The 24,052-nt window shown below is 41.5% G+C and overlaps 1 protein-coding gene across 11 annotated transcripts in view; it reads right to left on the reverse strand.

Annotated features, from left to right (window-relative positions):
- Positions 1-359: 359 nt before the first annotated feature.
- LRRC56 (leucine rich repeat containing 56) overlaps positions 360-24,052 on the reverse strand; it is a 58,955-nt gene continuing 35,262 nt past the window's right edge. For 8 of the 11 annotated variants that reach the window (XM_053981474.1, XM_053981469.1, XM_053981470.1 and 5 more), the window contains 9 exons: positions 14,587-14,683; positions 13,991-14,188; positions 9,915-10,092; positions 7,659-7,862; positions 6,316-6,380; positions 5,071-5,201; positions 4,223-4,383; positions 1,502-1,862; positions 360-773 (listed from right to left, as the gene is read on the reverse strand). In XM_053981474.1, the coding sequence (XP_053837449.1) occupies positions 581-773; positions 1,502-1,862; positions 4,223-4,383; positions 5,071-5,201; positions 6,316-6,380; positions 7,659-7,862; positions 9,915-10,092; positions 13,991-14,188; positions 14,587-14,683 (1,588 nt within the window). In that variant the 3' untranslated portion in view covers positions 360-580. Of the gene's footprint in view, positions 774-1,501; positions 1,863-4,222; positions 4,384-5,070; positions 5,202-6,315; positions 6,381-7,658; positions 7,863-9,914; positions 10,093-13,990; positions 14,189-14,586; positions 14,706-24,052 lie in introns of all 11 variants that reach the window. The other 3 variants (XM_053981475.1, XM_053981478.1, XM_053981479.1) reach the window with 3 other exon arrangements.

Consider the following 24,052-nt stretch of genomic DNA (forward strand, 5'->3'; position numbering starts at 1 on the left):
CATCCTACAAGAACCTCCAACACCTGTGAATAGGGTGAGCTCCTGTGGGGGCATAAACTCTGAAACCATCCAGCCTTTCTGGGCTTTTCCTCAGGCAACACACCCCTCTCTTAGAACCTGCTCTGGTCAACACTTCTCTCAAGCCCTTGGTTTTGGCCCTTGCATATTTAACATCCAGGACTGCAAAAGACACATTGCTGGCTGCTGGTAGGTCACCTCCTCCAGCCCACCCCACAGACAGTAGGCTCCATGATCTGCTTTGTTTGGTGTCCCTGCCTGACTCACAGAGCTGGGCGTGGTGTGGATGAGAGGAAGTATGATAGAATTTGTTCTGTTTTAGTATGTATAGGCTGCAAAAATAACCATATTTTTCTGTAATAAGACGTTCATTAGCTCATTGGTTGATCAGTAGTTGCTCTTAAAATATTTCTGGACCAGCTGTATCCGGAATTGAGGCAAATCACATTAAATGTTTGAACTGCTCTGTGTTTAGCTTGCAGAAGAAGCTGCAAGATAGCATTGATCCTTCACGGCTGCACTGTGTACATGGCTCCAACACATGCTGGCAACTGGGTACCTTCTAGGACCGAGGAGTTCTGTTCTGAGATGTTTTTGTGGCAGTGGATTTGTGTGGCAATGACTGCAGAATGGACCTGGGAGTCAGGGGCCAAGCAGAATTCATTGGCCTAAACCTCTGCGAGGCTTTTGGGGATGAGCAGGCAGCTGGATGCTGGTGGTTGATCTCTTTAGAAGGGCTCTCATCCATGATAGGCCTGAGGAAAAGAGGAAAACTCTGTGGTGAGACTGCACTCTGGATTTGAATATCTGCATTCTCCTCATCAGCTCTGAAAACTGAACCAAAAGCTGCCAGGCCTGGGAGAAGCCCCAGGCACATGAGCTTCCCACACAAGGCACATGCTCTCTGCCTATGCTGACTCCAAAGTGACTACATTAATCCAAACCCAAGCTGTCATGTCACAAGTCCTCTGTTGTATTTCTTCAAAGAAGCAACAACATTATGGTAAATTTACAGCAAACAGGTTCAGAAATAAACATGTTTTGGTACATGTGACACTTCTGTAATGCCTACTTTATTTTCCAGAGCTCATTCTAATACGAATTTGTGTCAGGGAAAAAAAACCCAAGTGGGATGTCAGGAACCCTTCCTGGAGTGTACTGGAGAAGAGTTTTGAACAAGTGCCACAAGATCTTTGCAACAGACACAGCATTGGCTCTGGGTGGGAACATGAGAATAGAGCAGTAAGAACACAGCAAAATTCTGGGCTATTATTCAAGAAAACACAAAATTTACAATACTCAAGCTATAAGGAACATGGGAAAATGTTTCCTTAGCTTTAGACAGTCAAAGGTAAATGTCAGCACAAATAAAAGGAATTCTCTTTACAGAAGAAGCAGGAGACCCCAGAGACAACAGAGGAATCTGCCTTTTCCTGCTGTGAAGTCCCTTCCATTTTCCCCAGGCACATTCCAGTGCACATACCTGATCCTTGGTAACCCAACAGCTGCTGGTCCAGGAAAGGGCCTTGGCTGGCTGGTGCAGGCCACAGGCTGGCGCTGCCTTTGGGATCCAGAGGCAGCCATTGTGCTGTACAGGCCCAGGAGAGCGGGTTCTTTGTCCAGAGGCTGGGCTGAATTCTCTTGATGAGCCTTTGACTGATATTTCTGTGTACAATGTCTGTCCTCCTCTTGGCTGGGTATTTTTATGCCCCTGTGGTTCCTTGTTTTCCAAGGTTTTGCTGCAACATCCACTGCAGAGGCAGGTGAAGGGTTTTTTGGAGGAGATGGAATTAGATAATGTTTTGTGTTGGAGAACACTGCACCCTCCTGAGCCTGTGACGAACCTGAAACAAAGTGGAAAGCACAGTGATTTACCAGTTCATCTGACTGCTAAATGACTAACCCAGGGAGTGAAAGGTTTTGGAGATGCTGTGTGATGGAGCTGGGTGGGCAGATGTGTCTTGATGTTTGCCATGTTGAATTGCCTTCTCTGACAGTCGGTTTGGTTCACAGTCAGCACTGCTGGCGACATGCCAAGCATGGAACAGCTCACAGGCAGAGCTCACGGGGCACACATGAGCTCACCTGCCCTCCTGTTCTCAGGCAGGATCACACCTGCATCATTCCCTGCCAGTGTTTGCACTGACTTGTTCTAAATACCTTAGGACTCCTTCCAGTGATCTGAAGTGCAAGGCAGAGGAATAATCACAGATGAGTGGATCCACTTTTTAAATCAGAGGCAGAGGTGATGGAATCTCACAATAAGTGCCTGACTGCTGGGGAAAATATTACACTGCATGCAGGGCTACTTTCTGGCTGTTTGTGTTTCAGCCACGTAATTCTCTCCATGCAATATGTGCAACACATGGAGAAGAAAAAACTTGTTGCTGACTTATAAATATAACCAGCACGCACACATGCTCAGAACCATTCTAAATATAGCAGGGATCTGATTGCACTTGTCTATTGTAAGAACCAACCATTCTATAAATAGCAGGGATCCAATTGCTCTTGTCTATTAAAAGAACCAACTGTACCTAAGTGCCTGATGTGCAGGGTCCAGGGCAGGAACGTAATCTAAAGAATGTGCCACCAAAACTCAGACCCAGAAAGTTCATCTCTGTGGCTCCCAGTTGATGGGGATGTATTTTACTGCCTAGGTAAAGCTGATAAAAAGTTTTCATGGAACACTTTGTATCATACAATATGCTTTTAAAATGTCTAAACTTCATATTTGTTTTTAAGTATAGCCACTCTGAGAGACTGGTATGTCTGACTCAACAGCCTGAAATAACATTCAACGCCTTCCAAAAAATGCAGTTTATATGGATCTGAAGCTGCAAACATTTTTGTGTAAGAGTGGCTTTGCTCAGATGACTTGTCCTTTTCTGGTCAGAAGGATTGCTTCCAGCAACACGTTCTTCTGTGAGAAACTCACACTGGACCGACACACTTCTGCGTGTCATTAGGATCCTGGTCAGTCCCCCCACCACCTCAGACAATTCTACATTTCAAACCACTCCATCATCATCCAGCAGATTTAGTTAGAAGATGGACAGATCCATGCTCAACCATTCACTCTCACAGTGCAATAGGGCATGGCACTGGTACACTGTGAGATGTCTGTGATGTTGTCTTGTCAATCTAGAAGGATGATGAGACCATCATACTCAATGTAAAGAAATCATATAAAATCTGAAAAAGATCAAATTAAATCTAAAAAGACCATGAGATCATAATCTAAGACTTCTGTGGCCACTGGACAATAGGCCATTCCTTTAGATTTTTCCAAACAGCTTTTATTCTTGTTAGGGAGATACTGTTTATAGTACTGTTAATACACATAGAGGATTTGAATAATTTAATGATATTTCCAGGGTTTTTTTTTTTTTTCAAAATATACTATATTTTTCTAAATTTTAGTAGATCCATTTTTGCCTTTGAGAGAAATGTAAAATGAAAAGTCACATGCTTTTACTTATAGAGAAAATAAGAGTTGTTCTTATTAACAACAGAAAAAAGATCGAAGTTGTAATTATGTATGGTCCTCTATTTGATATGTGTTTGGAATAACCATTATTAATGTTTTTAATATTCTTAAAAACAATATTCAACAAGTAGTGAAGACTGGGAATTGTGCTTTCATTCATGTAAATGCAATTTCAGAGAAGCCTTTGGCTTTATTCCTGAGTAGAAGAGCATGTTCCAGTTCTAAACCTTTTATTGAATGCATCCTTTTGGTTGCATATCTTCCCAGAATTTCCAGTTGCTCAGTTAAACCTTAATCATTAGCTCAGTCATTATTTAATCAGTGCCAACTGGGTTCAAGTACAGCTCAGTAGGAATGACAATATTTTAGACTCACCTGGCACTGTCATAAATGAATGACACAAGGTAAAAGACAGAAACCTGTCCTTCTACAACATTTGATGCTAAGCTAGTGTGAGATCATCTTTGCTCCTCTTAATTCTACATATTCATGCTGAAATATATTAACTGATGGTCAACACAGCTGGTCACAATGTCCTGCTTAAAACCTGGAATGGATTGCTTAGTGTCTGGCTCTGCAATGGCATTTTCCAATTGCTGCTCTGGAGCGCAGATGCCAGATCCCATAAAACACTGGGGTTACCCATGCACCTATCTACAAACAGCACGTGTCTGGCCCAATGCCAACCCTTCCCCAGGGGTTTAGGTCCAGTACCAGAGGAGTGGGAAGAAGGGTCAAGTGAAATCCTTTCAATGAGGTCCTCATCACAGGCCTCCCTCAACTCATTTTCTAAGCTGTCAGTCAGGCTCCAGTCTTCACCTTTATTCACCTTCAGTGCTTGGCTGGCTTGTTCTTGCTGACCTGTTTGCAGGCACCTGGACAACATCAAGTATCACACCTTTAATTAGCTTTTGAGTGTGTTTATGCAGCTGGTCAAATGCAGCCACTCAGGCAACACCCTGGCAGTGGATTTAGTTACCCACTGTTACTTCACACCTTCCAGGAGATATGAAAAATCATTTTAATTGGATCAGCCATCTAAGATGCCTGTGTCTGATTATCTCAAGCATCTTAAAGTTAATCAGGTGAAGTGGGGCAGATTTAAAATACTACCCAGTGAAGTAATCTCAGAGAAATAAAACCATTTTTAGTTCCAAAATAACCATTACCTGTCTGTGAGATCTATGAGATCTCAGCAAGGTGGTATTTGTCTTTCAGCCTTTTGTTTCCTTGCAGAAAAGCTCATCCCCTTTCAGTTCTTTTACTAGACACTGTCAGGGCCAAGAACGGCTCACCAGTTATGAAAAGTCATTTCTTTGCTCTTACTAAGGAAGCAAGCCCATCCTGCCTGTGCTCCAGAGAGAAGGAAGAGGATTCTTCTTCCTTGCCATCCCGCAGAGGCTCCAGGCGGGAGGACAGCCGCCCAACGCAGGGACAGAAAGGCAAGAGACCGAGACTGTCCCTCGAAACCACCACCAGATGGCCAAAGAGCTGATTTTATTTTTGCAGCAGAAAATGAATGCAGAGTTTATTGCATGGCAAGATTTCCCCGGTGGTCTCACCCCTTGTGCTGCTCCATCCATGCTCCCAGGTCAGAGGACACCTTTTCTGGGTGCAGATCTCTTCCTCCTCCAGAGACAGAAACGTTTTCTGTCGTCAGACCAGACAATTTCAAAGGGCTCACAGCAGGTGGCTGTGGAAATTGCAGAAGTTATCTAGATATCCATGGGAACTCTTCCCAGCTCCGTTTCTAGATGTGGATTTTAGAATACATCAAAGCCCACTGTTGCTTCTGAGTTTTTAGATCATCCCTTATCATTTTCTAACTCCTCAGTTTTAAGAAGTCCCACTTTCCCAGTCATGTACTATTACAGCCTGAGGAACCCAGGGTAGCAGTTACAAATTTTTTGGTTTCTATTTCACTGGATATAAGCCTATAGCACCTATACCAATAAGCATATTAAGACCAGTACCACAGAAACTGCATCACTCAGTATATGACCACATTTCGATTCCACATCCCAGTTCTTAGCACACAATAATTCACTAAAATGTTCAAATCTGTTTCAGAAAAGCTTCCTATGCTGAGGCTGCGGTAGCAGAAAGATATGGGCAGTACATATCTTTTTCTTGCAGTTCTTTAACATCTGTTGTGAGCATTAAGTCTGTGTCCTGTGCATTTCCCTGATTTACCCCAGCCTATTTAAATCTACTCACGTGCAGCTGTGCTGTGTTGAACCTCAGGGCCAACAAAAGCTGACCATGATAAACCAGGCTGCTCCCCTTTACACACATGGGTACCCTCTCACTGAATTACTGCCAAAAGGAGCAGGCTGATCTGCAGGGCAGGGGCACCACCCCACTGCCAAGAGGAACAAACTTCAGCTTTGTGTTTGTTTAGTCAATAGGAATGGCCTTGCCATATTAGCAAGCTGACTGTTTACACCAACACCAAAGAAATACTGCTGAAAAAAGTCTTTTTCTTAATAGCTGTTGTAGAAATACCATCAAATTTTGCAATCCTGCCTTGTACTTTGGTCATTGCAGGAGGATGGGAAGTCTGCCCCCAGCAGCTGCTACGTGATTTTCATGTGCTCCCTTGCAGCTGATGGTCCACTGCTGTTAACACATGGGCACATGCAACATCATGGCAGGGGACCCTCTGTCCTCCTCAAAGCAACTGCATCTTGGGGGTTCTTGGGCTACAGAAGAGAGTGAGCTGCTACAAGCCACAGTGGGAGTTCAGTTTATCCCAGAAGTTATGGGGGTCAGCATGCAAGAACATGAAATACACAAGAAAAACATACACCTAGCTTTTGCCTCCTCACATGGAGGGCCTTGGCGGGGTTCCCACATATAACCTGACGGAATCCTAAGAAAAACAGGAAAATAGAAAACATTTTACTCCAGCATCTAACAAACAGTGCTTTTGTTGAAGTCAGTCAATATAATTTCCCATAAACAGGAAGTTATAATATTTCATGGTGTAGGTTCACAGGATCAGCTGGCATGGCCTGACACTGATGCTAAGAGGCAGGTTCTCTGCTTCCACCAGAATCTGTCTTCTTCTGACCCTGCCCTGCTTCCAGTTGTGCTGGTGCAAATATTTGTGTGGACACATGGTCAGTCAGATCAGGGAACAAATTCAGATTTAAAAAAAAAAATATTATTTTTGAGGGTCTTTTTTGTTTGTTCTGCTGGATTATTTTTCAGCTGGATCTTGATCAAAATCAGGTTAAAAAAAAGATAAGGCAACAAAGGGTCAGAAGAAGCAGTGAACATTGAGTGAACCTGTCTCTATCAGTAGTGTTAGCTGCCTAAGAGTGTGTGTAGAATTATGGTCTCATTCCCTGATGAGCTGTACTTGGTTTCCATGTACATTTCCAAATGTGCACTCTGTCAACTATATGTTGACTCTGCATTGCTTCAATTAATCCATCATCCTGAGTCCTACCCATAGGCAGGGAACTGAGGAGAGACTGGCATCCGAGAAAAGCAGCCCACAATGCCTGGAAACAAATGCCATCTAATCTGCAGTCCATGGGCTGGTAGAGTTACACTGTCACGGTGTTTCCAGGAGTCAGGGAAGGATAGGTGTATTTCCAAGTGACTAGGGCAAGAAGGGCACTGTTTTGGGCTAGCCTATAGATCAGGATGTGAAGTCAAGGAACTGACTCCTCGTGCTGAGGGACCAGCTTCTGGAAACCCAAAACCAAGTATTCATTGCCAGCAGTATGAGACTGCAGTACACACAGTCCGAGCCCATGATCCAGTGGCGAGTGAATGTGCATTACCACACCTCTCTAGAGGACTACCTTGGAGCATGTTCCCATGGCTGAACAGGACGTGGCCTGATGTTACTCAAGCAGGACAGCTGGTATGGGGCTGTGAAAAGGGACAGCAGCACATGGTGCATGGGGGTGGGGGGCTGAGAGTGGGCAGCCCAGGTGACTTACACCTTCTGCTGCAGGGGGAAATAAAGGAAAGCATACGCTAGAGCAGGTGAGTCTCATGGAAGACAACATATGCTAAACCTGATTAGCAGTGGCATGGGTGGGTGGTATTCAAAGCACCCTGGCTTTCATCAGCAATAACATTCAGAAGGAGGTGGAGGTGTGGGAAAGAACGGGATAAAAAAAACATACATTACCATGTGTCAAATCACTGGAGTCATCTTTTGTGAACAGCTTATCAGGAAAAACAGTGGGATCTGGAAGAGGACAGCTACTGGACAAGAGGCTGGCATCAGTACACGTCCCTACATTAGCAGAACACTGTGCATCTCCAGGTCTGGAAGTCACTGGGGGTTTTGGGCTGCATCCAGACTGCTTTGCTACTTCCCCAAGATACGGATCTAGAAGAGAGATTTCATTAGTGTAAGCACAGTTATACAAGGCTTCAAACCACACCATCACTGTGCCTTGCCAATATGGTGACTGCTGCTGCATACCTGGAGCTATAGAGGATATAAAAATATGAAAGAGGTCTTCCAGTGCTGCACACTCATGGCAGAATCTCGGGATCCCTAACTAAACTGATATCCTTTCCCACCCTTCTTCTGCTCCTGGGCACCAGAGACAGACTGCTGGGGTTATGGGTCAGGAACTGCTCTTTGCTCACCACCCACCTCTGGCTGCCCCACAGGTGAGCCTGGACACATCCAGGGCTCTGCTACTTTCCCTGCCTGCTTGCCCAGGATAACTGTAAGCTGCCTCTCATTTGCTGCCCACCTGCCCACAGACTTGCTGCAGGCACAACCTAGGCCCCAGTCCTAAAATACATTGTTTAAATGCCCTGGCACAATGCAGATAGTGATGGACACCTTACCAGAGCCACCAGTCAAACAGGGGAAACTGTACTAGGAGTTACAGAAACCTGGGAATGGCAGTGATAGATTTTTCCAGTACTGCCTCAGAGACAGAATTCTCTACCACAGAAAGAAAGGTGAAAACTGTTTTTGTAATGCTACAGCACAGAAAGGATTATACAAAAAGTAGCAAAGGCAGACAGCCTTGTTCTCCTACCTGCCCAGCTGCTGCCTGTCCTGGGAGCACAGCATAGCTCTAAGAGCAGCATATGCAGCCAACAACCCATGGGAGAGAGAATTTCATTCCAGTGCCCAGATGAATAATGTGCTTTTTAAAGTGTTGAGCATCTACCAGCTCCAAAGTGAGGCATCAGCTCTGTGATGATATGGCCATTTCCTTAAGAGTTGAGTGTTAGGGACTTTTAATATATCTTGGGCACAGCTGTTAATATGAACCCACGAAATACACTCTATGTGAAAAGTACCCAAATCAACATTGCTACTGGAAAGAAAAAAGTACTGGGATGTCTGAACCTGACCACATGAACTTACTGGTTTAGAGCTGCCAGCAAGAATATAAGTCTGGTTGCACTAGAAAATGACATGAATTCACAATTTTGTGTTCTGCCCCTACTACTTCTGTCAGCAAACTTTGTTAACTAGTTTTCTGAACCTCAGGTGATGTTGCCAAAACACAATCACTGAGGGATCAGATTTTAATGGATTTTTTCCCTACCATGACTACTATTACAACTAATGATTTGGACCCATAGGGATTCAATAAATGATAAATGTATGCACTTATTCCAAAACAAACTAAATTTTTAATGGAGTGCAGTTGGCAGGCAAACCACAACCTGGGGAGGGGGCTGGGAAGCCAACTGCATTGCCCACACTAATGGGAAGCAACATGAGCAGTTATAGGAAATACTTTGCAATATTTAATAGTATGTGATAAAGTGCATGTAGCATGACATGTAAAAGCATGGACATCTGAACTTATTACCAAAGCTGCAGGCAAGGGGTCAACAGATTTACTTTCAAACCACTTATTCTCTGCTAATGAATGTAATGAACTTAATCTAGTAACAAAGAAAGTGGAACAGATTTCTTAAAAGACCATGCAATCTTCCTGTGATGTTGCAGGAAGGGTGTTACCACTGAAGGGTGGTAACCAGATTGACTTTCCTATTATTAAACTGGAATAGGAAATCCTACTACATCCATGCTACATGGACTGACTGTTACCATGAAAAGAGCTGTGAGCAGCTGTTGTTGAAACATTCCTTTCCAAGCTTTGCTTCTTCCCGTCATGCAGAACAAACCCTAAGTACAGACTCCCAGCTACTGCTATATTTGCTTGATGCTTTAGAAGTTGTCTGCATTTTTTGATCTTGATGCCCAGTTTAGGACAACTTCCATTTAAATCTGCACTGTTATCTGCTGAATTCCAGCTTTCTTACTTCCCAGGTGAAAAAGACAACATCCTTTGTCCTTTCTCTATAAGTAAAGATCGGTTTTGAAGAGGTCACCTTGCTCTTTTTCTTTTTTAAGACATCATAACTTGAAAAATGAACCCCAACAGGAAACCTGTCATACCTAACCATGAAATGTCTTTGGATAAACCACCTTCCTTGATGGATTCCTTGATGATTAGAGAATCCTCATGCATCTTTCTGGGAAGAAGGAGAGTAGTCTGGCTTGCTGGTATTCTGTCCAAATACTTCAAGTGGGGAATGAGTTTTTTAACTTCTGCTCTGTAATTATAGTCTGGGTCCTGGAAAATGGAGAAAGTGGTCAGTTTATTTAACAGTCTGTGGACTTCCAGTAGCACAATACTGTTCAATTTGTATGACTGCCGTACAATTTGAAATGCTCCTCACATGATTTCTACTTGAATTGATCGTGAAAATGTCCTGAGGACTGCAAAGACATGGCCTTCACCCAAAGGCTCCTTTGTTGTTTACCCACTGATGACTTTGCCATTTGTCTTTGTTATATTATGTGTAATGTGCAAAAGCATAGAAGGCCACTGATGTCCACGGAAAGCCTGGACTCCCTCAGCATTCAGCCAATCTGTCTCCCTGCTTTTTGTGATTCTCTGGTGTATTTCTTCTCAATAATCAGGTGATAGAAAGGCTTGAAAACATGTTTTGAGTGTTGCTACACCTGTTGATGGAGAAAGAAAGAGCACTCCCATGGACTGTGTTTTTAGGCACACAGTGAAAAAAAGTATACAGCAAGAGTGCACTGATAGTGGCAGAATACAAATGGACAGCTACCCACCAATCAATTGCTTCACCCAGGCAAATCTTATGCTTTTCAGGACATTGCATGAAATATTAGAAACCCCCACAAAGCCAAATCCTCATTCAATAAAGAGTGGTCATAAACAGTAATCTTTCTGTGGGGCCTGGCTGCTTGGATGCTCCCTCTCTCTGCATGATGCAGCACTGACATTGGCAGAGGGAACTCACTAAACAAAATGTGTTAGTTGTTGTTAAGAGGCAGACACTAATTTTCTCAAACTAAGTCTTTAATCTTAATTTAGAAATTGAGATCTTCTACAATTCCCAGCCATGTCCTGTTGGAGAGAAGAATCATGTTACACTCACGTTACAGCTACAGAGGCTGCAGAATTTATCATCAAGTTGTTGTTCTTGGTTTAGATAACAGGGGAAGATGAGCTCATCTGAAAATCAAATTACAGGGAGCAAACAGGCCATCTGAAGAAAGAGCAGTAAATTTAGCTGGACCATTCTGTAGATTAAAAGTAAATAAATAGGAGAGCTTTTGCAGACCTTTAGCAAGGGCCAGACTACAAGAAGGAGTTTGAGGAATTAGAATTGGCCATCAAGGGCACACCAAAGTAAGCCCACATATGGCTTTTCTATACACCAAAAAAATGCAAACATCTATTGAAATCAAGAAAGCAACAAAGTCCATGGAGAAGCTCTCAGCAGCAAAGGGCAAGCCCCACTTTGTAACCACCTGAGAGCAAAGCATCTTCTCAACACAGACACTGGGTAGGAGACTACAGTGAACTTACAGTCTGCCTCTGCTACAACTCAGTGTAAAATACACCATTGTGCTGATTCCCTGGACAACTTTGCATCTGCGACCACCAATGGTCACTGAAGCTCTCCCAGATATTCTTCTGTGGATACCTGGAACTTGGACTGTAGATAAGATAAAGGTGGTACTATTGTCTGGATGTTATCTCACTCTTAGGGGGAGGTTAACAAAGCCAGGAAGAATGTATCACTGATAATGGAAACAAACAAACAAAAAAAAAAAAGTAGAATGTACAGGCCACAAGGAAAGACAAATCAGCAACTCTGCTGAAATCAGTTCCCACTGGGTAAAAGGTAATTTTAACAGGGGAAGATTGTGATCATCAGCTCAAAAGAAAAGAAAGACTAAGCATGTAGACTAATTAGCATTAGAGGCAAGAGATAACAATTTAACCAACAGCAAAAGAGAACTGTGTAGCCAATGAGCATTAATTCCTTTGTTTGATAAAATTTATAAAGAATGAAAAATTTTGAATTACACTGAGACCCTACCACCAAGAAGTCCAGGCTGAAGAATGATCAGCAGGGATGCCACTGGATCCATAGGTGGTGACAATATTCTTCTCTCTCCTCTCTTTTCTATTTCTTTTTATTTCGCTACCTCACATTTACTGTTCAATAAAATCTGTATCACTGACTTTGGCATAAGGTTTGCACCTTAATTCAGGCAGAAGCATCTCTCAGTGATCAGATCTTAGCACCTACTTGGACAGGAGTAGAGACAGCCATTCTGCATGGAGAAGAGCAGGAGGGCACACCACCACATGCCACGGCTCTTTGTACTTCCATTACAGGACAACATGCAGAGCATCCCAAGGACTCATTTCACCTGAACAAGCCAAGGGAAATCTGACATTTCTCCATTACAAGTACACTTAAAGACTGAAGATGCCAAATCCTCCAAAAATCCCACTTTCACTGAGCAGGAAAGACAAGGGAGTAGAATTAGACCTTCTGCCTTGTTAGGATACACTGCACCATTTCCATAGGATGAAGCTATGATATGAAGTCTCAGTAGCTGTATTTATCTCCCTGGGAGTAGAAAGAGTAAGCAGGCATGCCTTGTCCATCACAGGCAGGCAGTGCTTCCTTACTGCAGGAATATGTTTTTCCTCTCATGATTGCATCTTCCATAAGGGAGAAATGTTTCAAAATGGAGAAATTCTTTTGGTTACAAGCAGTTACAGTGTGGTCCCTTACGGATAATTCCACCAGTTCAAACTAGAAAGGCAAGTATATAATATTTTCTTTTTAATTCCAGAGAGGAAAATTATGAAAGCTAAAGTGCTACCATCCATGGCCCCTTTTACTGAACAATAAGATCAAGCCAACAATTACATCTGAAAAACTATTAACTAATATATATAAGTGCCAAGATTTAAAATATATGTCTTATGCATGACTGAGTTTTAGTGTTAGCATCTGTTTTCAAGTCTAAGTCCAGGAAAAAATATCAAATTCAACCTTTTAGGCAAATTAACAGCATCGGCATGACTTCTTTAAAATACACAGGAAAGCTATGGAATATGTCACAGTGGGATAACAGCATCAGCTCTGATTTTGGACCTGCATTATCAGCTGTTTGTGGTGCCATTGGGAATTGCACCATCCTTAGTGAGACCTGTGTTTTACATAACTCTGTGTGTGCCCACAGACCTTCCAAAAGACCTGGACGGCAATATGTTGGTGTTTTAATATCCCAGCAATGTTTTTTTATGAAGCAGGAGAAAGTCAAAGAGAGTAATACAGCTCTGAGGCTGTTCATGTAGAATTAGATCTCCCTTGCTTTGCTTGTTGAGTGCCCTGAAACCCATATCAGATCATGTATTACTGTGTTCTCATCTTTGTGACAAAAGGCTCTTTCATGCCTTCAAGAAAATACCCCAACAGAAATTATTCTATTATTTTAGTATGTAAGAGGTGAATCACTCTATTTTGTATCTTCAGCTTTTTCTGAAGGTCTTCTTGATCATTTGATTTTAAGCTTTCAGGGGTAACAAGCAGTAGGGGTAACAAGCAGTTCCAACATTATAGCTTCTCCTAGTTACCTCAAGCACTGTTTTTCTGAGGGCTCAACATCTGAGCATGGTGGCATTGGAGGACTTGCTTTTGGACTGGAGAGCCTCCAAAAGAAATGCAAAACCCTCAAAAACTGGATCACCACAGAATCACTGAATGGTTGGGGTTGGAAATGACTTCTTAAGATCACTTAGTCCAGCCTCTCTGCTAAAGCAGGTTCACCTGGAGCAGGTTGCATAGGATCACATCCAGATGGGTTTTGAGTATCTCCAGGGAAGGAGACTCCACAGCCTCTCTGGGACACCTGTTCCAGTGCTCATACTCCAAGAGAAGAAGTTTTTCCTCATATTGCTGGGAAATAGGCCCGAGTCTTTACTAGCAGTCTTGTATTTCACTTGTGGTCGTCTTGGAGACCATACTGATGAGACCACAAAATCAACATGGGAAATGCATCCCATGTCATCATTTAGAATGATGCAATAGGAAGATGCAGAAACATTTCTCATTTCCAACTCACAGTTAAAAAGTACTGAAAAAAAAACCAAAACAAAACCCCACAAGATGTGCAAACCAAGTCCTCACCTCTGCAGATTCTGCATTTGGCTTCAGGCAAATAAGGTTGCCTTCCACTGTCAGGTGGCTTAGCTTGCAACAAAGTCGCAGGTACTGCACCTGGTTGATGTCCTCAATATTGTTCCCTTCCAGGTCCAAAACCTCAAGGTGATCTAGCCAGGTCAGCTGGCTCAGGTCAGAGATATTGTTGTAAGCAATGTAGAGTTCCTCAGCAGAAGTAAACAGAATAAACATGTAAACCATGGGCTTGCACAAGTAACGCCAAAGCTTTGCAAAATCTTTTCTAATACTTGAAATACTAAATGTCACAAGATGAAACTAGCTAGGTAGTGAACATCTTATAAAGTGTGGCTGTTGCAGCCTTAAATAACAAGTGTTAATTTAGCTACATACTGCTTTTGGCATACTCAGGATCAGACCTGAATGCTACTACTCATTTTAAAAAGTTATATTGTAGCATCTTTTAAACTAACTCACGCAATTCAAGGCATCAAACCAAAGCCAGCAAGAAAAGCAAAGGGTTAGGAGAATGAAGACTAAAAGTAAAGAATATCAAGTGAAGGTAGATCTGAGATTGTCATTTGGCAGGGCACATCTATACTTACTTTCAGAGAGCTGCAGGAAGAGATCCCGTCTAAATCTGAGAGCCCACACCGAGCCATCCACAGGACACAGAGATGGGACAATGAGGTTCCAAGATCCCTTATAAAAAACAATTCAAGCTCTATTTGAATGAGTAAAAAAATTCAAGACTTGCTTTCTTTTTTCTAAGACTAGGCCATTGCTACCTCCTTCAAATCTCACATTGTTTACAAGATATTCCATTAAAAAGGTTCACCCTTGAAAGTGGGGAGTAAAAGTATACTCCTCTTTACTTATCCCACTGTCAGCTTTGTTCTTGTATGACAACATGTCACCCCAGTCCTGTTTGATTAGGATTATTCCAAGAGCTACATCATGGAAATTCTGCCATAAATCACAGGCAATTGCTAAGAATTAAGTGGGGTTTTCTTACACTGGCATCATTGGCTGTACATATAATTAACCCAAATTAACATATCTGAGCTGACTGCATGGTCAGTCTCATTCTGCCCCTCTTACAGAGAGTTACTTCTCTTCTGATTTTGCAGTTGAAAGGAATAACTTTTGTCAAAAGCATTTTTTGAATTAGCAGAAAATCATAATCCTTTCCATCCTTTTCCCACTGTTTGGGTGTAGCAAAATATCAATAAGGGATCATTTATATGAACTTTAAACTTTCTGGTCATAACCCAGAAAATCACACACTGACCTGCTGAAGTCCACACACATGTAATATCTCCCTGACCATTACAGTGCTGCACAATACAAAGATAACATAAAAAGGGTGGCAAATCAAACTGGGGGCATAATCACCTGCCATCTTTGGTAACATTAAGTTGCATAAAGTCAGTAGTGTAACATAAACAAAATACAAGACTTTATCAAATCCCAAACCAACCAAAGCTCAGAAGTTTTGACTGTAGCCATGATAACAGAGTATCTGAATACTAAAGAACTAAACAGTGAGTAACTAAATTCAAAGACAGTTTATCAGAGGAAGTAGAGACTAGCATGGAGTTCACAGAAACACAGTAATGGCTGAGTTGGACGGAAGGTCATCTTGTCCAACAGCCATACTCAAGCTAAGCAAGTTTCTCAGGACAACATAAAAAGCTAAAATAGTTCTTAAATAGAGATTACTGGATCTCAATATTTTGGATTAGCCATCTCTCACAATATTCATTCTTATAATACAGAGAGTAGTAAGTTTTCTACAGAAAATTGCAGAAGATAGAAGTAATGGGGGCCCTTGTAATCTTGAAATATCAAGGTAACAGTTGTACTCATGTCTTCTCTCTGTGGGTGACAAGGAATGAAACTAGCTTTGCATTGCCCTCTGAGAGCCTCATGCAGCTTTGGTACAGCTTTGCAGCAATTCCCTGTAGTCAAGCTGCCTGCCTCAGGGATACTGGGCATCCAGCCAGTCCCAGAGGTCAGGAAGGAGTGCTTTTATAAGTGGGGATAGACATGTTCTCATCTGTATTTTTTGTTGTTTCTCTACCATCTGAATACTTGGGAAGGGCCTTGTCAGGAGAAAGGAGCCTGCATAAGCCTGAATAAAGGATAAATACAAGGAAAAATATCCCCAGGTGCCTCTCTTCTGTGAGGGGCCAAATACAGGGTTGAATGGAAATTTCTAGGTGTAATTGCGGGTTTTCAGCCCTCTGCCTCTTAGGGACTGGTATGTCCATGGGCATCACCCAGACCTATCCGACTTCATCCATCCTCTACCACTGCAGGGGCCACAGGCACTTGGTGTATCTAATTACTCCTTCCCTGGATGCTGCCCATTTAAATAAGCTCACAATGGATACACCACACCAAGTCTTTATGTAACATTTTACAGCTTTTGAGGTACAGAGTGCAGCTGACTCAATGGCCAGAACTAAGCAAAAAAGAAAAATCTCAGTCTCATTGAACATCTCTTTCCATCTAAGGCTACTCTTCCCTTGAAGAGAAAATTCTCAACTGATATGAACCACAACACCTGCAGTGAATTTTGTGCATCCAGGAAGCTTGCCTCTAGTGACACAAGGATAAAGAAAGCCAAATTCATATCACTACATCCCTGGCCTTGCACAAGATCTTCCAGGGTCTATTTATATTGTATATATTTTCTAAATAAAAAAAAAAACTGGTTCTAAGGCTTCCTTAAGGAAGAGATGCCTCCCAAAGTAATATTTACTGAAAATTTATTATTAGATTTGCAAGCTGCATGCCTATAATAAGAAAGAAATTAAATTAAATTACAAAAACAGAAGCTACCATGAAGCAAGGCCAACACATCCATAAACACAAATATGGCATTAGGAAGAATGTGAAGGGATTGCACTGCTCATTTCATGACCCTCTTCAAGCACTGGTGAGATTTTCAAATTTTGGGCTAACTTTAGTGCAGAATTTTCTCTTCTGTAAACTACTGAACAGAGATAAAGGGAAGTAGTCACTCTCATTTTTGTGTCATTGAAACAGTGCTTCTGATAGATGCTGTGTTTACTAGCCCAGCAAAACTGAAGACAATCCTAACCTGATTACTCTACATATGGTAGAGTAAGATATGGTGAATGGACTTTATTTCCATTTTTAATTTGTCTTGAATTTTTAACTGAAGGGTTTTTGCCACAGAAGGAGATTGCAGTAATATGCTTGTTCCTAATGTTTCTCTGTCAATATAAAGAATGCCAAAGCAAAGCAGAGGATTAACTCCCACGCAATTTTTACACAGGGCCCCGAGAACAAACAGTTATTCCCTCTAGTCCTTGATCACTCCATGCATTTGTGGAAGTAGTTCCTTGCTCACACTCAGAAGTCTAGGACTTCCAGAGTTAAGTCCTATTTCTTTTTGTTTGTCACAGTTTTCTGTTCCAGAGCTGGCTGTGGTTAAACCCAGTGCACAAAGACAGGGTCAGTCCCTACTCACACTATCTGCTAGTTCAGGCATGGCGCACACTCACTAGGAATTATTAGCTAACAAGTCCTTAAAGCATTTTCCTGCTGTGCACACCATCAGAAGACCCTAACTGAAATGACTTCTAAAGCCTATTTACCTTACTCTTCACAATTTGTGCTGCTAAGTTTAGTCTCAAACCCATTCCAGTTTCATTCACGGGTTGCAGCTCTGACTCTCCTACAGCTAACTGGCACAAGTCAGGAGTAGCACTTCCAAGGTTCATACTAATCAAAGTTGATGAGTATTTGTATTCCAGACAAAGGAATTAGGTTGTACATCCCATGTCTTGGGTACTTGCAGAAGGCCACTGCATGTTTGCGATGCAACCCAGTGTTTGATAACAGGGTCTTGTTATTAAAAAAAAAAAAGCTTGATCAAACACTTCAGAATAGAAAAAATATGGAAGCTAATGGGGAAGTGGTTTCTTACAAGGCAGAAGTTGGCTGTCCCAAAGCTCATCTTTAACTCAAGAAACAAAATACTAAGAAAGCATGAACTTTGTTGCACTGTTTGGTATGACTTGGCCCAGTTTTACTGTCTTGTTTCAGGGAAGAGACTTAGCAGCCCAAGATACCTCTTCTCCTGCCCCTCAAGAAAGGCACTCCAGCTCTTATGAAGAGCAAAGGACTGGCACCTCTCCTTCCCTGCTAATAAAATGCAGTGAGAAGAGGCAAAAGGACTTTTTCCCCTTTGGGCTCTACTGCAGAACCAAATTCCTCTTGCTGACACTGGGGTCATGCTAGCTGCTAGAGGAGCCTAAAATTCTGGATCATGCAGTCACATTTTGGCCCTGCAGGTCTTTGCTCCTGCATCTGTAATGAGTCATCCCCAGTCAAAGATGTTATCATAGCAAAGTACATCTGCAAACATTTTATTCAGTAACTAACAAATGAATCTTTTGGAAGATGCAAGACTCATGCTACAGCATCAGAGAAAATTCCTTTGTTAATTACTATAGAGATAATTGCCCTTGAGAACATGGCTGCTGTAAGGTGAAACAGCCATGTAGCTCAAAGCAAGCTGCTCCTCACAACTGCACGCACCTGCATTTCTGAAAATTCTTCTGAAATATTTTGGCTGATGAGACGAGAACTTAAGAGCTTGCAAGAGATGGGAGTGTCTCCTCTGGGATCAGCTCTAGAGCATCTGGCACACCACCTTGGAGGGGGTGAGAGCAAAGTGAGGAGTTGTTTCAGCACACATGACCACCATGGGCGTGCAAGTGTACACACAGGCATGTTTTCATTTATGCTAAGAGCAGAGTGTGACATCAGCCCAAACTGGGAAGATGCAACTATTGACTTTTATTGAAATGGAATTAATGGGAATCTGCACTCTGATAATGATTTACTCGGGTAGACTATTTTAATGTAATAATAAACCCTGAACAATTTATCAGGGTAGTAAGAGAGAAAATCCACTATACTTATACATGCAGTGTAACAAAACACTCCCCCCAAAATAATCATTGACCAAAGCTGAAATTAATGAGACACATCTCAGAGAAGAGGATTCCCCTGTATTGGGCATGATAAAAACATACAGAAAATTACAGCACCTATCCCAAAAACAGAAAGTAGGATTGAAAAGTTTGATGGCTCAAAGGAAAAAGATGAGAGTCGATACGAGGCTGATGGCAGATGGTCATAAGATGCAGCACAGGAGTGCTCCAGTGATGTGCAAACAACAAAGAGTTTATAAAAGGAAAGAGAAGACACTGTAGAGGAAACATAGCTCCCATTAATACAATGAATAATCCCAATCCAGTGGAAAAGCATCCTGTCCCAAGTGACGTGGAAGCTCGGAACTTTACAGGAAAGGCAAAGAATTAATAACCAAAGACATTATATATCCTGCTCACTCCTGCCATGGTTCATTCAAGACAGGCTTGAGGCACAGAGATGGAGTATGGGGTGGGGATGTATATATGATAATCTTTGATTGTGATAAACAGAGGATTACAGCCCCTGAAGCTGCCAAACCAGAGTCGTCCTGAGTAATTATTCCACACGTGCTCCTGCACACACGCTTGCCTGCAAAACATACACTGAATATCAGATCATGTTTTTAATATCCCAAAGTACCAAGAAATCAACATAGACTCCCCTAGTTTCACTTTTAACCCCAAAATTTGCATTTATAATTGATTTTTGAGGAAATAATATTAATAAACCAAAGGATTTGAAGCCTGGGTTCCAACAATCTCAAAATAACTTCTGCAGGGATGGGAACTCATCAAACAGCCCAGTGCTTCTGTGAGGGTCTTGGCAACACCCTCCCCACTTGTGCACAACCATTTAGTATTTTTTCCCATGAAATCTGATGCTCCCATCTTGTCATCACTCCCACAGGCTGGGGAGAGAGCAGAGGGGCAATGAACAATTTGGCTCACAGTATCTAATAACAAGTTTGAGAAATAATGTGTTCTTCCATTAATCCAACATTTTTGTTCTTCAGGGACTGATTTGTTCTAGCCAAATTTTTACTGGATGAATATCAGATCTAGAGAGCCAAATCCTACTCTTGGTTTCACGACAATAAATCCTGAATTGCTCCACTGAGCTCAAGCTACCCAGTAAACACAACAGCAAAACCCTGAATACATTCATCAGTTTGAACCCCATTGTTTGTTTTTGAAGTCAGTTTTGAATAATTTACCTAGAAATAAAGCACTAAATCCATGGAGCTTGCAAGAAGTATCTCAAAGCACACCTGCATCTGCTGAATAAATCTTCAGAAGCAATACTTCTAAAATAGCCACTGATGCAGATTTTCTTTATTTTAAAGATCACTCTGAAAATGAATGAACTGGTAAATAGAGAAATTTAGATTGTAAGAGAGTGACCAAGTTACAGTCTTACAAAATAAAGGAATAAAAAAATCCCATCTCTGATCTACAGAAATCAAGTGGAATTTATCAAGCTTCACTGTGATAACATCTATATGGTCAATGTCAGCACACAATGGTTTAGTTGTACAGATAATTATGACATCTGAAACAAAAACTTTTAAAGCCTGAATGTTATTTAAATCAGTAACATATGCTCTAATAGGAAGGTTTCATAAAAACTTCATTGTGTTCACAAATAGCTGTATTCAGAATTGTAAAACTGATTGTATGCATGTGTTCCTCATACTTGATCAAATCCATGACACAGCCCCCAGCTCTGCAAGCAGTGCTAAGGCCACATCCTTATTGTCCCTGCAGTGTCCTTTTACAGTTGAACAAATATCATGTGAATGTGATGACCTGCCTTGCTTTGCAGTATTGCAGTCTTTACTGGTTTTGTATTCACTCTTCAAAATTCAAGTAGCAATATGCTGAGAACTGTTGGCTTGGTTCTCCTCTGTCCCACATCTTACATCGCCATGACACACAGGTTGCCTTTAGCATCTTCTACTCCTTTGTGCCAGAGTGAACCACGGCACAAGGTGCAAGATAACAAGGGATCAGGTCTCATCTTTTGCAGCCAGAAGGCCACTTTTAGGCTGAAATACCATGGAAATGTAGCACCCAATAATCTGGTCTCATTCTGCCTTCTGATCTGTGCAAATTTTCAACAGAAAGAGTTCCTAATCCTGTTGAGACATGTTGTTGGAGACTTCAAAAACTAAGCAAAAAGTGAGTTTGCCAGGCAATTTTTAAATACATCAGAGGAAGGCTAGCTTGTTTTAGGCTGAATGTAAGCACGCATTTACCAAATGTCTTCTTAAATAAAAATTGCGTCTGTGAAATTCTGTTTTCATAACTCCCTTTTACACGCCAATGAAGAATTTCTGAATGAACAAAAAGTTATCGTTGCCAAAGGCCTTTGCAATAGCATGTCTCTGCTGTCCCAAATTTTTGAGGCAACCTTACTACGACTAAGAAGCTGTTTTCAAAATGGGCTGCAGTGCTAATGCCCCTGGCAATATTTCTCCCAACAAATTTCACTGTTTTATTCTAGGGTTGTGGGGGTTTCTTTTGTTTGTTGGTTACTTGTGTGTTAAGTTCCAAGTTTGGAAAGGGGCAAAGATCTCGTGTATTGCTTTTTTTAGCTGTGGATCTCTGCTGAACACTTCACTGACAGTGAAATGGGTGTCTGGGAGGAAATGCAACTGCCTGGTGCTGCACCAGGGGTAAATAGATCAGGGAGAACATTCAAGGTGTCACACTTCATCTAGCCTGTGATTCTGCCTTTTCATCTTTGTTATGCCAAAGGGAGAGACACCTGCCACAGCTTTTGTGGGCCTACTAAGAAAAATTACAATTACAAAGGAGCCATGTGCTTTTGGCCAGCACTTTCACTGAAGCAAAAACCTGAAAACAAGGACAAGAGACTACCTGGCTATAGCAGCCAAAACCACAAACTATCCAAGGCAGTTTGGCTGTTTTCCAGGACAGGAGCCAACGAACACTCTGATGATCCTGATAAGAGTACTTGAGCTCTGCCGTGGACACATCTGTGGCCATGCTTCAATCAGAGACACTGCACAGAAATCCGTGTTGCATTAACACCAGTGCCCACCACTCCCTGCCTCCCCCTCCACTGCTGCCAGGCAAGGATGGCATCTGGATACAGGAGATGACAACAGATGAAAAACCCAAACCTAATGATATACATCTCCGGGCTATTCCTGATTTATAACTTTTGCACTTGTCATTGTTGCTTCTCATTGCCTCATTGAAACCATTGTAGCAACTGCAATATTACATCAAACACTATATTACTTGCAAGAACTTTATTTTCCATATCAGATTATACCTCATTTAAACAAAAAGTGCTTTGTGAGACCAACAGGAGAAAGATATTTATAAGTGGTAGTGCTGATACATCCACTTTTGTAACTCACCATAGTTGTGCCTAAGGTAACCGAGATGCTTACTTCTGTTAAAGTTAATACACATGAAATGTAGCTTTAATTTCCAGTGCTCTCATTTTTAGTTGCTGTCAAAAAAAAAAAAAAAAAAAAAAAAAAAAAACAAACCAAAAAAAACCAACAAAAACCTAGAGCAGAATAATGGGCTTGATCAACACTGACGGAATCAGGAACAGCAATTCCTTAACACACGAATATACAACATGTGTGGGAAGGATAATGTAATTTTGTGTCAATTTCCTTTTGATCCTTAAAACTGCTTGCCAACTTAGTTACTGCTGTAGCATTCTCACAATGAAAGAACAGTTGCTTTAACTCAGCTCCCACAATCTGACAGGAATAGAGATTGCCAAGGTGTGGTCCTGTCGAACAAGTCTTGCCCTTGACTTCATTTTTCCACCCTACTTCAGCTCCCATCCTTGCATAAAGCTGCACCCCAGACAAACTGTAGAGACCCAGCACACTGCATTGTAATGGGTGCACTTCATTTTCCACAAGACCAAATGGATTTTCAAATAGGAACAAGTTGAGACACACAGTAAATAAAACTCTCACACCCACAGATCCATTGCCCTTCAGTTTAACCCCAGAGCTACTGACAGTTCCTATAATTTTGGCAATTGTTCATTCTCACTGTTGAAAGCTTACATATAAAAAAATAAAGGATAATGAAACTGTGGTTACAGAATGAGTTACTTACATTGAAGAATTGAATCCCACAGTGCTTTGAAATTTCCTGCATAAATAACTTTTCAGTCTCCCACATGTTGTGTGCCTGTTTCACAGTATGTTCCAGGTCTGAACTTTGGCAAAGTAAGACAGATATATTCCAGCTTTGCTTTAATATAGAGCTCATCCTTCAAAATCAACAGTTAAAACTTCTAATGCTTCAGGGTAAGCAAAAGGAATAGTCTGTAATTCTGTAAAAGATCCAAATCATCTGGCAGATTCAGTGGTGTTAAGACACATACCACCAAAAAAAAAAAAAAAAAAAGAAAAAAAAAAAAGAAAAAAAAAAAAGTCCCTGACTGAAACATCTTTTTCTGTGTATCAGAAAAACTGGAATTCTAGGTTAACTGACCACATACAACTAGAGAATTGGATTAACTTGGAGTAGCTATTCAATTTTTGTAATGGAAATGGCTATAGAGAAAATGTAATTCAAAGTGATTCAGTCTGAATATACAATGGTGGAAATGCAGGTTCTTGAAATTCTTTAGATCAAGCATGTTTGTGTGACACTAACAACTTCCTTCTGAGGCTGACGGCCATTTCTTCTTTGTAACTTTTCCTTTCTTTCTTTTTATTATCTGTGTATACCTCTAATGAGAAAACAAAAAATAAAGAAGCTTGCAAGAAACAAATATAGGTACAACTTGGACCTGTGAATAGCAGTTGATTTCCTCCAAATTTCTTTCCTCTCTAAGCCTCTAATATTCACTACAGATCTTGACAGACTTGCCTCCATATGTCCTGAGTCAAGACTTCTTCCTTAAACATGAGCTTCAAGTGAGATTTTCTGCACTTGTACTGGCCTCCAGATGTTCTTTTACAACAAACAAACAAGATGCAGAAGAGAAGCCTGGGGGACCTCAAAGTCCATCACAGGATTACTGAGACAGACAGGACCTTATAGATTTCCCTACTGAGGGTGTTACTACAAGACAGAGCCTCAGCAT

Source organism: Vidua macroura, chromosome 6 (genome assembly GCF_024509145.1).
Source record: "Vidua macroura isolate BioBank_ID:100142 chromosome 6, ASM2450914v1, whole genome shotgun sequence".
NCBI lineage: Eukaryota > Metazoa > Chordata > Aves > Passeriformes > Viduidae > Vidua > Vidua macroura.